The sequence below is a fragment of the Phoca vitulina genome, unplaced genomic scaffold, assembly GCF_004348235.1.
Source record: "Phoca vitulina isolate PV1807 unplaced genomic scaffold, GSC_HSeal_1.0 scaffold13, whole genome shotgun sequence".
Lineage (NCBI taxonomy): Eukaryota > Metazoa > Chordata > Mammalia > Carnivora > Phocidae > Phoca > Phoca vitulina.
Window position 1 is genome coordinate 11,340,028 of NW_022589716.1, and position 15,942 is coordinate 11,355,969.

General features: G+C 42.5%; 2 protein-coding genes across 3 annotated transcripts in view; both read right to left on the reverse strand.

Annotated features, from left to right (window-relative positions):
- The window catches only part of ACTR8 (actin related protein 8), a 17,856-nt gene extending 12,582 nt beyond the window's left edge, over window positions 1–5,274 (reverse strand). Inside the window, exons 1-3 of the mRNA XM_032411500.1 lie at window positions 5,055–5,274; window positions 1,563–1,733; window positions 187–297 (exon numbers count right to left, since the gene is read on the reverse strand). Of these exons, the coding sequence (XP_032267391.1) occupies window positions 187–297; window positions 1,563–1,733; window positions 5,055–5,177 (405 nt within the window). The 5' untranslated portion in view covers window positions 5,178–5,274. The remainder of the gene's footprint in view (window positions 1–186; window positions 298–1,562; window positions 1,734–5,054) is intronic.
- A 2,789-nt stretch (window positions 5,275–8,063) lies between these two features.
- SELENOK (selenoprotein K) lies at window positions 8,064–15,067 on the reverse strand. Of its 2 annotated transcripts, XR_004300376.1 has the most exons (5): window positions 14,951–15,058; window positions 11,013–11,103; window positions 9,439–9,522; window positions 8,766–8,852; window positions 8,064–8,507 (listed from the first exon to the last, which is right to left on the reverse strand). XR_004300376.1 is itself a non-coding variant. In XM_032411502.1 (4 exons), exons 1-4 carry the CDS (start codon window positions 14,967–14,969, stop codon window positions 8,762–8,764), a joined length of 285 nt encoding a protein of 94 aa, XP_032267393.1. In that variant the 5' UTR covers window positions 14,970–15,067. The 2 variants fall into 2 exon arrangements, 1 of the variants encoding a protein (XP_032267393.1); XM_032411502.1 differs by lacking the exon at window positions 8,064–8,507 and having other exon boundaries at window positions 8,762–8,852; window positions 14,951–15,067.
- Between the last annotated feature and the right edge of the window lie 875 nt (window positions 15,068–15,942).

A 15,942-nucleotide genomic window follows, 5' to 3' on the forward strand; every position in this document is an offset into this window, starting at 1 on the left:
ACACCGTCTTTTAAATTATTTGGCTTGCCCAAGCATTTATGACATTGATTTGGGTATTCTGTAGGTGGTTATGAATGGTTTTTCTTTCTTTTTTAAGGAAATCCCATCTTTAATTTGCATAATGAAATCAAGGGAGCACATGAATAGCACTTATGACAGAATAAATCTGAAGAGTTAAGACTGAACCTGTTCAGGGGACACAGGAATCCGTCTTGTGCCATTTGACATCTTTTTAGACCATATTGCTTGATCCACCATTTTAAGGCCATTTTGTCTTTGTTCATTACTCTCTGGTTTCTGGGGGGAAAAAAATGAAAGATGAGAAGCACAAAGGATTTAGTGAAAAGAGAAAGCAATGTGGCAAACTATTGATTTAATCCACCAAGAGGAAATGCTCCCTCATAAACAAGGAACAGCATTTCCTTAATTTTTGCCATATGTATCAATTTTAATAATTGTAAGTAATCTTATTACTTATAAATAAAAAAGTCAGAAAGGAACCCTCACCATAAACCAACTATTTGCAAAAATCTATAACCTCAAGTGAAGTTTAAGTGATAAAATTGTTCACGGCCCTAAGCACTGGATAGCTACTTAGTATTTACGAAGTATTTCAGAGACTTTTCCAAACATCTACATAATTCTCATATTTACAATTTTGTAACAGTGTTATATTCACTCGGGTTATTTTGTTTATTCAGCAGGTATTCAAGTCCCTGTGACATTGTAAAAAAACCATCTATTAAAAAAAAAAAAATCTATAAATATCTCCATGGAAAGTTACTGTTTTCTATCAACTTTTACTCCTGAGATTTATGTCCTATAGAACTATAAAATCCAAAGATATAAATGGATTTAAACTCTTATACCCTCGTTACACTTAAGCTTCGAAATGGACTTAGGTAGTCTTCCAGTTATGCTAAAAAAAAGTGGAACCCTAAATAAAGCTTACTAACAGAAGTATAGACACTTCAAGTTCCTAAAACTATCTTTCATCTAAAACTTAAAAGTGGATTACAATGCAATATGCATATTTTAACACCTACCATGAAAAATTCTTCTGATAATTACTATCTGCAAGGTAGGATAATGTAAATGCTAACTGCAAGGATATATACAGTCTTGCTTTTAAATTATAATTTGATCTAAGATTGGAGAAAATGATTATAACAATTCAATTTGCTCACGGATTGAAAATACAAACTCAATATAAACTCTAAGTATCTGGAAGAGAAAAATGTGGCTGTTAAGAGACCTTAATGCATCACTTTAAGTGACTGACAATTCTGTATCTTCCATTAAAAATCACCTTCATCAATACCCAATTCATACTGATGGGTTAAAATAATTTTGATTTGCTTTTGTCATAATTATTTCTTTACAATCTAAAACCATAGCTCACATGAAAAATGCTATTTGTAACCCTGAATGATGTTATTATTTTAAAACACATTAAAGCTATGAAGATGTTAATTCAAATATACACAGTATTCTTGAATGTCTAAGCTCCCCCAAGGAAACAACCGTGGGCTTTCTCTCCAGATCCTCCATTTCTGACTTACATTTAGTCCTTCCCTTAGGAGCCAGTTGTCCTTGTATAGTGGCTGCCCTTGTTGTTTGTGTCTTCGTGCAATGACATGAGGAATGCTAGCAGGAAGTGTGTCTGTGGCTCGACCAATCCTTAAGGTTGTTGAACCTGGATGTATGACCACAATGAAGTTGCTCTGGATTTGCTGCAAATATAAAACACAGGAGTGTGACCTTAGTAAATAATATACAGGTAACAAGTTAAAAAACATACAGGTAACAGGCTAGACTAAGAAGTGAGTTCCCTGTAATGACTATCAGACTCACAAGTATCAAAATAATTCAGTGAAGGTAGCTCTTTGAGAGGCGTCCAATTATTGCTCTCTACCTGAATGCAAACTCATTTCATATTTCTGTGCTCCCAGGATCTGACTCACAGTACACAGGTCAACATCTGTTTAAATGAACAAAACCATAAATATCCAATGCAAGTTAACCTACAATTACCGAGCATTTCTGTGCCAGGTACTGGGGGTACAATGGTGACCAAGACAAAATCCTGACCACGAGAGAACTTGCAGTTTACTAGGGGAAACAGACAAGGAGTAAGTATAGGGAATACTACGACTAGCAAAATACTAGCTAAATCTGAATCACCTAAAGATGTTTGTAAATAAAAATCTAGACTCTTAAGCCTCCACTACAAATTTTCTGATTCAGAATTTCCAGGGAGGGAGCCTAGATATCTGTAACTTTCAAAAGTTCCTGAGGTGATCAGTATGATCCCTCAGGTTTGACAATCACTGGTTGAACAGGTTAGGGGAGAAATTCACATAAGCACAGAATTATTATTTTGTAATGCTGGAAAGTAAGACTTTATACAGCAACCACTTCTGAGTGTATGCATAAGCCACATTTTGTTCATTGTTTTTAAAACACTTTACCCCTTGTTAGTTCTGTGCTATTCACCTAATCTGGCAAAAGTTTGGGGTTAAAATGCCAGAGTTCACTATTCTATCCTCATAGGTCAGAAAACTTCGCTGCATTTCACAATCCATTCTTGGGAAATGGTGGTGAACAAGAAATGAGAAAGCAGCATATATCAGGACAGTGGAGTGATTCCTGTGAGCTTTACTTTTAGATGGTAATTGTTTCATATCTGTAATTTGCGGGGGGGGGGGGCAGAACATAATCTGAATCAGTTTGGGAACCTTTACCTTGTAAACTTACTGAGGGACCCAGAGTTTCAGCAGAGACCAGGGGAAGAAGGGACTCTGACAATCCCTGTGACGACAGGATCCCCTCTGTGGAGAGCCACCATTCCTACACGACTCCTTAGCCTGCACCTACTCAGCCCTGCCCTTGAGCTACAGTTGTGTTTTCTTGCATGTCTCCATTTAAAACATTTCCATAGCTTGCCCATAAGATAAAGTCCAGAACCTGTGAGATCAAGATTCTGTCTACTTCTCTAGCCTTACTCGACAACCACCTCCTTTCTGGTCTCTTTAATCTTCCCAATCTAGATCTCCCTTGATTTCTTAACTCACCACGCTGACTTCTAGGTCTTCACAAAGGTAACTCCCCTTGCCTGCTATGTCCTTTCTCCCTGGTAAATCTTATTTCTCCCTTTAGTTCTGAAGTTAAATGTCATTAAACTAGGTTTGCTTATCCCCTGGAAATATAATTTTCATGGCACCTGTCATGCTTGTAATTATTTACTGCCTGCCCTCCCAACACACAAAAACCTTCATGTAAAAAGGGATCACTTCTGAATTGTTCACTACTCTATGCCCAGGCACACAGGACCCTAGGAGGTGTTTGTTGAATGCACCTCTTTCACGTGGTTGGCATGACGTTAAATAGTACTTCCCAAGCTTTTTTGTGCTATGGCAGACCTTTGTGCAGTAGATTGGAGTAAAAAGATGAAGCTGCTTGCCATCAGGGATACCTGTCCCTCATTTACAGCACACAGGCTGCAGCACATTGACTGGAAAGCTCTGGGGTTAGTAATGGCAGTTTTCCAAAGTGTGGACAAATATTTTTTAATAATTACATATTTATTTTAACATATTAGGAAAAAACTAGCCCGTACATCCCACAAATCATTTTCCAAATATTACTGCTTAAATAAGACTGAGTAAAAAAGTTACTAAGCAACTAATGGATATGAAAAAGCCACAGAGAACATGGAAAAACTAAAGGGTGTTATACAACTGACTGAAGTTAAGGAAATGCTGCTGGCCCTGTTAAGGGCCCAGGCTCTGCATTCACAGGTTTGGCTTCAAATTCATACTGCACCACTTCCTTGCTCTGGATGAAGTTCCTACCTCATAGAGTTATTGTGAGGATTAAGCTAATCATGTAGCTCAGCCTGGCTAGCTCTTCCGAAGTTCTCCACTGCCTTCCAGAAGAAAGCAGACTCTGGCTGACTCTCATAATAGCTTCTGCTAAGATCTCCAGTGTCACCTTTTGCCCCTTCTTCCTCACTTCCCACATCCTGATCACCAAAACTTCATATGCTCTCCTGGCCCAGGTCTCTTCCACACTGTTCTCCTTCCCTGAGATTCCCCCTGGCTAACTCCTAATCATTCTTCAGGTCTTGATCCTGAAGTCACGTCCTTTAAACCATCCCAGGCCATCGGGGCCAGAGGAGGTACCTGCTGTATGTGCCCAATACTTCCTTATGGCCTTAAGCACTAGCCCATCCCACGCCATGCCCTAATACCTGCAGCCCCACGCCCAACTGTGAGCTCTACCTTCCTGCCTCCCACTCACAGAATGAGAGAATCCTAGAGGGTGGGAACCGCAAGCCCTTACAGACCATCCAGTCTGCTGCCTCAACTAGACGGGTGGAGAAACTGAGGCCTGTGCAGCAGTAAGAACCACCCTTGGGGTTTACCGGGAGCCCGCACGGTGCTATGTATCTACAGCTGCCTGGCCAGCTGGGTGTTATCCTTAACCCATCCACCAGTTAGGAAGCTGCCTCAGAGATGTCCAACATGAAATTGAGCATTTCAATGCCTCCTTACTTCAGCTGTGAATTTGCCCATTTTCCCACGGCAACGTTGATTTTTTTTTTTTCACTGATCAGTAAGAATACACACACACACACACACACGGCCTTTGCTTGCCATGCAACTGCAAATAATTTTTTCGGGTTAGTAGGCTTTACTCTTGTTCTGGTTTTGACACACAAACTCTTCATGTCTATTTAGACAGTCGTCTGCCTTTTTTCGTAGCGTTATACTTGGACTCCACTCCGACGTTTCCTTCACAGAGGAATACGCCTGCCCCGCCAACTGTGTCTGCCCGGCACTAAACTCCACCTGCGGTCACTGACACCCCACAACAGCTTGGAAGGTAGGTGAAAGCCGGCTCCCGGGTCCGCGGCCGGCCGGGGACGGAACTACTCCCCGCACCAGCCACCAGGGTGGGGAGGGCCGGAAGCCTCGCGTTGCCGCCTGCTTCCCCTCCCCCGCCCGGCCGGAAGGCCCTCACCGAGGCCCGCCCCCGGCGCCGCGTCTCACCTCCTGCAGCGACTCCGGCACCAGCGCGGGCACGATGGGTCGTTTCACGCCGCGCTGCTCCTTTTCCTTCTCCCCGCCTTTCTCCTTCCCGTTCTCCGCATCCCCCTTCTCCGCCTGGGTCATCGCGGCCGCGGGCGCCCACCGGCCTCCACCCTCAGGGACGCGCCGCACCCGCCGGAGCTGGAGGGGCCCCGCGCACGCGCAACCTCCCAGCCGGCTGCCCGGCAAACAAGATGGCCGTCGGGCAGCCGCCCCGGAGACTTCCGGGAAAACGGAGGGGCGGAGCCGCCCGGAGGAGGAGGACGCGGTGGGGTGGGGCGTGGATGGGTGGGTGTTGCTGTGATTGGTCCTGCCCACAGCGGACTTGTTTTTATTTTGAGCGCTCACCAAGGGGCAGCTGGTACCCGGCTTCGCGCTTCGCTCACACCTGCCTCTTCCTGGCTTCCCAGACCCCACACATACTCCTAGTCCTCATACGGCGCTGGTTATGCTCAGTCCAGCCTCTGATGATAAGGTGTTCTTGAGTTAGGGCGCCTCACTCCACACCCCTTGGATGACTTTATCTAGTTTCATGGCTTTACATATGAAGGTAACTCCCAAATACGTGATTCCAGTCTGGAAGTCTCCTTGAGATCCAGACTGATAACCAATTGCCTATTTGGTATCCCCATATGGATGTCCACAAGGCATTGCAAACTTAAATGAGCCCAAACTGGAACTCTTGATCCGCACCGCCCCCCCCCCCCCCCGCCCCACCGCCAAAAAACCCCCTACTGCCACTTTCACCAATTCAGTAAATACCAGGTTGATTCTTCAGTTGTCCAGTTCATCAGCAAATCTGGTAGTCGCTAAAATACATCTTGAAAGAACCCACTTCTCCACTCCTACTGCTACTACTTAGCCCAAACTCGTATCATCTCACGTGGGCTGTAACAGCCTTATAGCCCAAGCCCCTGCTTAGTCTTTCTTGTCTTCAGTCTGTTCTTAATTCGGTTGCCCAAGTGTCAAGTTTTAAAGTATGTAGTTAAGTCAGTACTACAGACCCAGCACTCATTTAATGCCACCAATGTGTTATCTCAAAAATTAAACCCATGCTTTGTTTCCCCTTGCTCATGGAACAGAATCTAAACTAACCACAGCCTAGAAAGCCATTCTTAATCCAGTCCTTGCTACATCTCTAAATTCACCTCATCTCTCTCCTGTTGGCATTTCCAGCTACACTTACTTTCTTCCAGCTTCTCGGACATGCTAAGCCCTTCCCGTCATTGAGCCATCACTCATGTTGTCCCCTTTGCCTTGGGTGCTCTTCCCTCAGCTGGCTTTCTCAGCCTGTCTCAACTCAAATGTTACCTCAGAGAAGCCTCCCTGGTATCTTATTTCCTTTGAAGCAGGAATTAAGTCTGTATTTAACTTGCCTGCTGTTTCCTACACTAGAAAGTAAGCTCCATGAAGAGGAACTTTGTCTTATTCGCCACTGTTATCTTCAGCACATAGTAGGCGCCCAATAATTACTTGTGGATTAAATACTGCTGAATAGGGGCGCCTGGGTGGCTCAGTCATTAAGCGTCTGCCTTTGGCTCAGGTCATGATCCCAAGGGTCCTGGGATGGAGCCCCGCATCGGGCTCCCTGCTCCGTGGGGAGCCTGCTTCTCCCTCTCCCACTGCCCCCGCTTGTGTTCCCGCTCTCGCTGTGTCTCTGTCAAAATAAATAAATAAAATCTTAAAAAAAAAAAATACTGCTGAATGAAGAATCCCTTAAGTAGGAATTTAATCCCCACTTCACAGATGAGTACACTGGGATAGAATGACATAACTTACTCAGGAGCATAAGCTATTGAGAGCAAAGACAAGATTTGAACACAAGCTACTCAAGAGGCTACATTTCTGCCCTACAGCGGTCTACCTCATGCTCAGAGTGAGAGAGCTAAATATCGGAGGAAGTCAGGACTATAGAATAGCCCTAAAGAGTCCTGCAGAGGAGTTAGGTGGAGGGGCAGGGGGGCGGGGACCATGAATCACACACACAGAGAAGCCATCATGTCCCGAGACTGCCCAGGTCTCCTCTCCACTTATGTGATTTGACAGAATGACTCTGCCATTCACTAGCCATACAATCACAAAACTGTGCTGAGCCCTTGCATGTTACCTGTATAATGCAAACATCATCTACCTACTGTAGTGTCAGAATTAATATGTAAAACATAAAATGTCTGACAGACTTGAGTGGTCAGTAAACTGTCTCTATTATCCTTAACCTGAAAATTGTCTTATAACTGCCCCTTATGTTTGAAGATCAGTATGTCACTACATCTCCATTTCCTGGCAAATAGGGTTGAATAAATACTTCCAAATACTTGAACAAATGCTTCCAAATAAATATAAAAATGCTTTTACCAAGGGCACCTGGGTGGCTCAGTTGGTTAAGCATCTGCCTTTGGCTCAAGTCATGATCCCAAGGTCCTGGGGCCGAGCCCCATGTTAGGCTCCCTGCTCAGTGGGGAGTCTGCTTCTTCCTCTGCACACCCCGCCCCCCGCTTGTGTGCTCACTCTCTCAAAATCTTAAAAAAAAAAATGCTTTTACCTGAAACACTTTGGTTCAAAGACTGTTCAACACAAAGCAGAATTATCTGTATTATTCATTCTTCCAAGGTATTTCAGTGCCTAATACATGTAGACACTGTTCAAAGCATTGGGGTAAAAAAGATAAAATCCCTAACCTCACTGAGCTTCCATTCTAGTTTAAGAATATGAGAGTTACCAGCGTTCATGGGGGTGAAAGCCAACACGCAGTATCTTAAGCAATGATTTAGAATTCAAATTTGTCAATATAACACAGAAGTCTATGATTTTAAAGACCACCTAGCCAATCTTCATTTTGTAGCTCAGGTTTGCTGGTTATGGCTTTATAATTACCCTGATAATTATATCTGGTAGCAAATCTAATACTCTGTATTGAAGATTCATAGGACAAATATGTTTCAAGATAAAATTGTATGCATACTACTAGAATAAATACAATGTGATTTATTTATAAATGAGAACAAATTAACAATGAAAACTATTTCAGAAGTTAAAAAGGTGACACTAATTGTACTGAATACACAACCTTTTATTTTTCTTCAAATTTGGAGTTTTTTAATTATACAAAGATGAGAAGTCAAGTTTTGTAACCTAAAAATATTTACTTATTAAAACTATATTAATACTTTCATAAACTATACAAAATGATGAGACAAACATGTACATTTATAGAACTGCATGTCAGTCATGCCAGATCCCTGGGGAGGGAATTCCCAGCACGACCTCATTTGTCTGTGAGGACACAGAGCAATCCTTGTTCAGGCATACACATTCAATTCCTTGTCCAGCATGGTCAGTGCTCTACTTCTTGATGGTTTCCCTCAGTTATGAATGTGCATGTCCAGTTGTCTGCTTCCTAGAGCAGACATTTACCTAAAAGAAAGTGTTATAACAATAAGTTACTAGTTATTAATTTGGATCTGCACCAAAAAAAATCCAACAATTTTTTTTTAAAACGTTTTTTCAAAAGACACTTTGATAAATTTTTCAAGGGTTAAGATACATTTTTCCAAATAAGATGTCTGAATAATAACAAAGTATTGGGTAACTTCTATTTTCCTGAAGAAAACTTCTCTAAGAAGATATTTTCAAAATGTAATCTCTGCAGAGTAATTTCAGATTTTAAGTTACCTTCCTCATCCACCAGCCATTGGAGGAGGACTAGGGCCACGTAGATGATTAATTCGACCCATTCTTCTGGGAGGGTTGCCTGGTGGCCTAATAAAAGAACAATTTAATTTCTACTGTTTAGTAGACATCAAGTGGTTCCTTTCAAACACTCAAACAGACCCCTTTCTTTATGTAAAATAGGAACTAACCAATTAGATCAGTAGTTGAGAAAATTCAAATAGTTACAGGGACCAGACACTTAATACACATGAGAAAAATGAGTGAAGCAAGAAATTGTGATGACCTAACAGTACTTCCTGTAAATAAACGCCCAACTGAAACCCAGCTCCATGGAAATACAAGTCCAACCCCGTGCTGCTTCATCTTCTCTGGTTTTCCTTAGCAGTGAAAATCCAGATTCTAAAGTGAAATCTCTAGATTTAATGGTGGTCATCAGTTTTCATCCTCTAATTTAGACTTTTCCCATAGGGTATTTGATATACATTTTAGCTTTGTCAAATTGATTCTATCAAATCAGAGGCAACTGGACTTAATTTACAGTAAAGCATTAATTTTGTGAAATAGAATTTAAACCTTATATTTCCATGAGCCTATATCTATCCATCTATAATATTTAACTTAATTAAAATTACGGAGTGGTAAAAATATCTATTATCAATTTAAAAAGCTCTACCCTCTTCCATCATCATATCTGGAATCAGAGGAGTTTCCATATCCTCTTTTCTTTTTCACATCTTGCTGAAGCAGAGTCTTGAAACTGAAACAAGGGGCAGAAAACAAAAATACCACTTTCAACATTATAAAATGTATCTCCATAGTTTCAGTTATGTCTGTTAACAGATGACTAAACCAACTTAGTTCCAACCCCACATTTCTCGAAGCCAGCTGGACAACACCATGTAGCACATGTCTACACAGGTGCTATGTTCTGGGCCAAAGCCACCATTCCTTGTCTTTCTTACATGTTAATAGGTCTCCTTGATAGAGTCAAGGAGTGACTCTGAAACCGGAGCCATCCCCAACTTCCTTCCTCCACTCAGCTCTCAGGCCTCAGAGTCTGTTTTTACAGCATTGCACATTCATTTCCCCCACATTTCCCATGCCAACAGACTACCTAATGCTACTTTGCTGAGGGAGGAGCGTAAGGTGGTGTGCCAGACGCACAGGGCTTCTGGGAATCCATCTGAATGGAATTTTCTTTACTTGTGGACGGGGAAGAATTTAAGTTAAAACAATATTTTAAAAAAACAACAGGGAGTAGGTGAAATGTGAGACTTTAAGGAAGTTTTGCACTGGGTAACTTAAGGCCCCTCTGTCCCATTGTATCTTTCTACAGAACCATCTCTTCCATTTTTCCCCCCCTTCTATTTATGCTACATGCAGTCATCAGATTAATCTTTTTAAATCACAGCGACAATCCAATTAAGTATAAAGATCACAGTCTGCTACTCAAACTTCTCTGCCATCTTTCCTGTGTTTCTTCCACCTGGAGTAACTTCCTCTGATGTCCACCTCCCACAATCATGCCCAGCCCAACACCCACTGTAGTATGAATTAAAGTCAATGAAGTAAGGGGCAGTCTTCCACATCTCTGCATCCCTGCAGTTCTCTGCCATGTGACATTCAAATATAAATAAATAAATAAATAAATATATATATATATATATATATTCAAACTTAGCATGAGTAAGACTTGTTGGTAGTTGATGAACAATTTTCACAAAACAGCATGGGAAAGACCAAAAAATGCATTTAACTAAGAATTGCTTGAAATTATGGTAAAGTTTAAATTTTTGTCTCCTGTGTTAATTCTAACAATTTAAAAAACAAATTTACTACTTGGGATATTTTTTATCAAGATCTAACTCCCTTGTTGGTTTATTGTATAATGTGGAGTAAAAGCTGCACACACTACTGCTGAAACAGCAGAGAGAAAGTGAGGCACTGTCATTTGGCATTAGAACAGGGAGGCCTGGTCCCACAGATGCAGACTGAAATGGTTACCACCAAGGCTAAGCCACAGTCAAGCTACTTAACTATCATATTCATACTTGTCAGATGTTTGGGGCAGCTTTACCACCACAAAAGTCTTAATTTCACTTAGCAAAAGCTAATAATTAAAATATATACATTATAATTAAAAACTTTCAGAAAGGCTCAGCTTGTTTAAGAACCTCAACATAATGTACCTATTGTACTTCTGTTAACTTAAATATCAGGGCTAGTAAGAGCACTGTTAACACTTACAACAAAACCACAAACTCTGCTATTCCCCAGAAGAAATCTGTTATCAAAGATAATCTCCATGGGGACTGACTCCGGCTGTCCAATACTTGTCCTACAGACAAGAAAAAAGAAACTTCAGTTAGTACTACAAATCCCTGACACAACATGTATTACAATTAGTTGCTTAGGGAACAATAAGACTCAATTTTCAACTTGTTCACTCTTCCAGATGGCCAACACAAGGAAAGGTTATGTGTGCATCCTTCTAAGGAAGCGTTCAGGGAAGTAAAGCTCTATGATCTAGGGGTCATTCTTTTAACATGTCAAATGTTTTCCTATGTTCCTAATTTTGGTGAGTGACAATTCAGGTATTTTTTTCTCTTTTTAAATTGTGGCAAAATATAAATTAAAAAATTCCCATTTTAACCATTTTTAAGTGTACAGTTCTATGGCATTAAGTACATTCACACTGTTGTACAACCATCACCATCTTCCATCTCCAGAACTTTTTAAATCTTCCCCCAGCTGAAACTCTGTACCCATTTAATATGAACTCCCCTTTTCTCCCTTCCCCTACTTCTGGCAACCACCCTTTTACTTTCTGTCTCTATGAATTTGACTGCTCTAGGAACCTCATATGAGGACTCAGACAGTATTCTTACTTTGATGACAGACTTATGTCTTCAAGTCTCATCCATGTTGTAGATGTGTCAAACTTCCTTCTTTTTAAGGCTAATATTCCATCATATGTATAGGCCACATTTTGTTTATGCATACATCTGTTGATGGACATTAGGTTGCTTCCAGCCACTGGCTATTGTGACAATTCTGCTATGAATGCCGATGCATGAATCTCTGTTTATTCCAGTATTTTGAGGAAAAAAATGGAATGAGTGAATATAGAAGAATATTCACACCACTTCCACTTTCCTAAATGTGAAAATATTTCTTTTCACTTGCAAAGTCTCTTTCCTGTATAAAAAAAGTTGTTTATATACACTCTTGCAAATCTTTACAGTTATGTTAAAATTTCCATAAATCAAAGAGTCTGTGTGTTCTAAGTACTGAAGAGAATTTGCCTTGTTCATTAAAATAACCACTATTTTTCTGTAATTCCACTGTAATGGGATGCTGTTGATTCTAATTATGGATTCCAGGTTTTTTGCTTTTTTTTTAAGGTTTATTTATTTGAGAGGGAGAGAGAGAGAAAGAGAGGACATGCACACACTAGCGGGGGAAAGGGCAGAGGGACAGAGGAAAAAGCAGACTCCCCACTGAGCAGGGAGCGAGACACTGGGCTCAATCCCAGGACCCTGGGATCATGACCTGAGTCGCGAAATCAAGAGTCGCACACCTAACCAACTGAGCCACCCAGGTGCCCGTATGGACTCCAGTTTTGTCTTAAGCACAAATGAGGATCTATTTTTCAAACCACTTTAAATAATGGAGGTACAACATGAAAAGTTAATGCTCTAGTTTTAGCCTTGAGAATTAAAAGGTCAGAATATTTTGGGAGAAGAGCTGTCAACCACCTCTCCTCTCCACTTTCTCAAGGGCTTCACCACACTCACCTCCACCCCCTCAGTCAGGGTCTACAATTCCTCTTTCTTTGTCTGCCTTACTTTCAAGGATCCACTTGGACCTGAGCTCTCAGTGGGGCTATTGACAAAAAAGGGATACACTTCAAGACAGAGCATGGGTGACGCGCTTGGTTCTGCCTATTACTAGCTCTGCTTCATTGGCTGATGTGATATTTTCCTGCTCTGAGAAAAAGTTTTGCAAGGCTAGTCATCATTTAGGATTGCTGAAGAAAAAGTCTTGTGACAGTAACAGAAATGTTTCCTCTCTGTGAAGTGCTGATAAATTCAACTCTTCTAAAAGACATATAACTAGAACACATCAAATCCTTCTTTGTGACTCTAAAGAACCCTTTGTATGCACTTGCATTGTTCTATCTTGCTTTTAGCACTTTTCCCTCCTAGTTTCCGAAGGCAGAAACCTCCCCTCCCAATATCAGCAGAGGGAAATAAGTTGCTTGGATGTAACTGGCATTTCTCAACTATAAAAGTGAGATAAAAGGCCTTAATAGGACCTTTATGTTATTTATGTGGATCCACTATTAAGGGACAGGTGAGGCTAGGTAGGGGAGAGATAGGTAGGGGGCTATGGGATCAGGCTCACAAAAATCACAAAAATATGGAGGTGTAAGGAAACCAGAGATAAGGGAACAAACCAGACCACCCTGCCCTAGGTGTCAGAGGTGGGGTCTTGTTATGACAGCTACTTGTGACCAACAAAGAATTACGGACCCTAAAAAGGAAGTGAGCCATTGAAGGTGTTATTACTAGTACTTACTCAATGGTGCTATCAATAGAGATGTTAAAAGGATTTAAGTTCCCTGGTTAGTTTTCTATAAAAAACCAACCCTAAAGGCCCTCAGTGGCAACCCTGTCAGGACCCCGCTCACTCCTGAGAGCTTTTTCTGTATCCTCACTTAATAAAACTCCCATCGCTTTACTCACTCTCTTGTCCTCGAGATTCATTTTTCGACTCGGTGAGACAAGAACCTCACTCTCCCACTTCACTATGACAATGCATACACACGAAGACATACTACAAAGAATTACTCAATAATGCATAAATAGAAGCTGCCAGCCTTTAGCCACAAAGGATATAACACAAAGTCTGCAAGTGCCCCAAATATGATGAAACTTTGATGCTTTTGTGTAGGGTCCATCAACCTACTTGCTTTATTTTTAATTGGGCGAGGAGGAGGGGAGCCATTTTGAAGTGCAGAGAAATGCAAAGTGCACTCAGCCAGAAGACTTCTCACGCATCGCCTTAATCCTCTCTGATGATAAACAGAGGACTCAAATAGAACAAGGACCTAGCTCCAGCGATCCTGCTTGTTAAGATTGCACCAAGGCACTGATTTCACCTGAATCAAACAGGTGGGCAGACAGTTTTGGCATTGGTCTGACCCAGTCATACTGTGTCCTTCCTTTCCAGACACTTTTTTAAATTAAAATTTATTTTGGAGAGAAAGAGAGAGCGAGAGATCAAGCGCAGGGGGTAGGGGCAAAGGGAGCGAGAATTCCAAGCCGACTCCCCGATGAGCGCGGAGCCCCAGGCGGGGCAGATCCCACCACCCCCAGATCATGACCTGAGCCAAACCAAGTGTCCGATGACGCTCAACCGACTGAGCCACCCAGGTGCCACCAGACACTTTCTTTGTAGAGTCACTGAATTAAGTCACTCTGATTCTCTACTCTGGGAATAGTTACCTTGTTCCTACAGGGGGCGGTGCTTCTTCCTGTGCCCCTTGGAATTAGGGCAAAAAAAATTACGTGTATGACTAGCTACCAACTCCTGGGGGCGGGGGAGGGGGAAGGGAAGCCGACCCTATTTATTTAATTCTCCTTATACATTATAGAGAAAGACCGTCTAGTAGATAACAGCAAGGACGCTGACGACAGTCACCTCTGCTCGAAACCCGACTGAACCATTAACTACCTTAGTGCTGCCAGGCAACCTACTGGACCTAGCTGCGCTTCAGGATCTCCGCCCCTAAAACGGGATAGCAAAACAGCTACCTGAATAGGGCTGCTGTAGAGACTGAATAGGTTGATAGCGAAAAAGTTAAAACAGCGCCTCACACACGGGCGCTACGCAGACGGTGTTAACCCTGTTGTCCTAACTAGCTAAGGACGCGGGCGTCCGAGAGCAAAGACCACGATGGCGACACCCACAGTCAGACGGTGGGCGAGGGCACCAGGCAGCCGGCACCGTCGTCACCACCGGGACCTAGGCCCCCGCCTGCGGGCTCAGGGACGCTCGGCTGACGCCGCGCAGGGCCGAGCGACTTCGGGAAAGCCGCGCCGGGCCGGCGGGCGAGGATGGAAGAAACCCGGGTCCGGCTTCCCGGACCAGCGGCCGCCCCCGAAGACCCTGCAACTCACCATTCGAGATGTAAACCATCTTCACCCCTTGTTCCCGTCTTCCGGAGCGACTGAGGGGCTTGGACCCTCTCGGCCTCGGTATCTCCCTCTGCGCCCCGCCCTTTAACGTCACAGCCCACGGTTAGACCAACCGGCGACGGAAGAAGGAGGTGGACAGAACCCATTGGCTGCTGGGAGGGACACGCACACGACTGCCGTTTTTTTTGCGTCGTCACGCTGGCGACTTCCGGTAGAGCGAGGGCTGCCGGGCAGGTGACCGGAAGTGATGTTTCGGATTTAACCCGTAATCGCGCGCCTTTGTGACTCCTGGAGTTGAGCATTGAAGAGTTCGTGTCCACCGCCCGGTGAAGAGAAATTGTTTTCTAGTTGCTTGATGGGCCCAGGGTCGGGAAGGCGAAGCTCTACATGTACAATGGCTTGAAGAAGTGCTGGTCTAGCACTGATTCCCTGACATATCTCAGATTTATCTCCCTGACTTCTAATTTCCTGACAGACCCCTTGCTTTCCTGCCTGTTGTTTCTGCTCATGTGTTTCTTCTTGATGGAAATTTTCTGCACTTCATAAAATCTAATCCATCCTTCAAAGCGAGGCATGTTCCTATCAAATGGAGTAATGAATGTGAAGGGATTTTGCAAATTGAAAAAAAAATGTGTAATTAGTAGCAAGGTGGGTTGGGGACAAAGATAACATTTCCTCTAGTTCCCTAACCTTCAATGTCTAGAACTGCATGTTAACTACTAGCCACAGGTGGCTGTTGAGCAGCTGAAATGTGGTTAGGCTGAATTCATATGTGCTGTGCATACAAAATACACAGTAGGTTAGAAGGACTTAAAATGAAAAAATGTGAAGTATCTCAATTTTTTAATATTGATTACATGTTGAAATTACATCATTTTGGGATATTGGATTACATAAGATATTTTATTAAAAGTACTTTTACTTATTTCTTTTTGCTTCTTTAATGTGACTGCTAGAAAATTTAAAATTACATA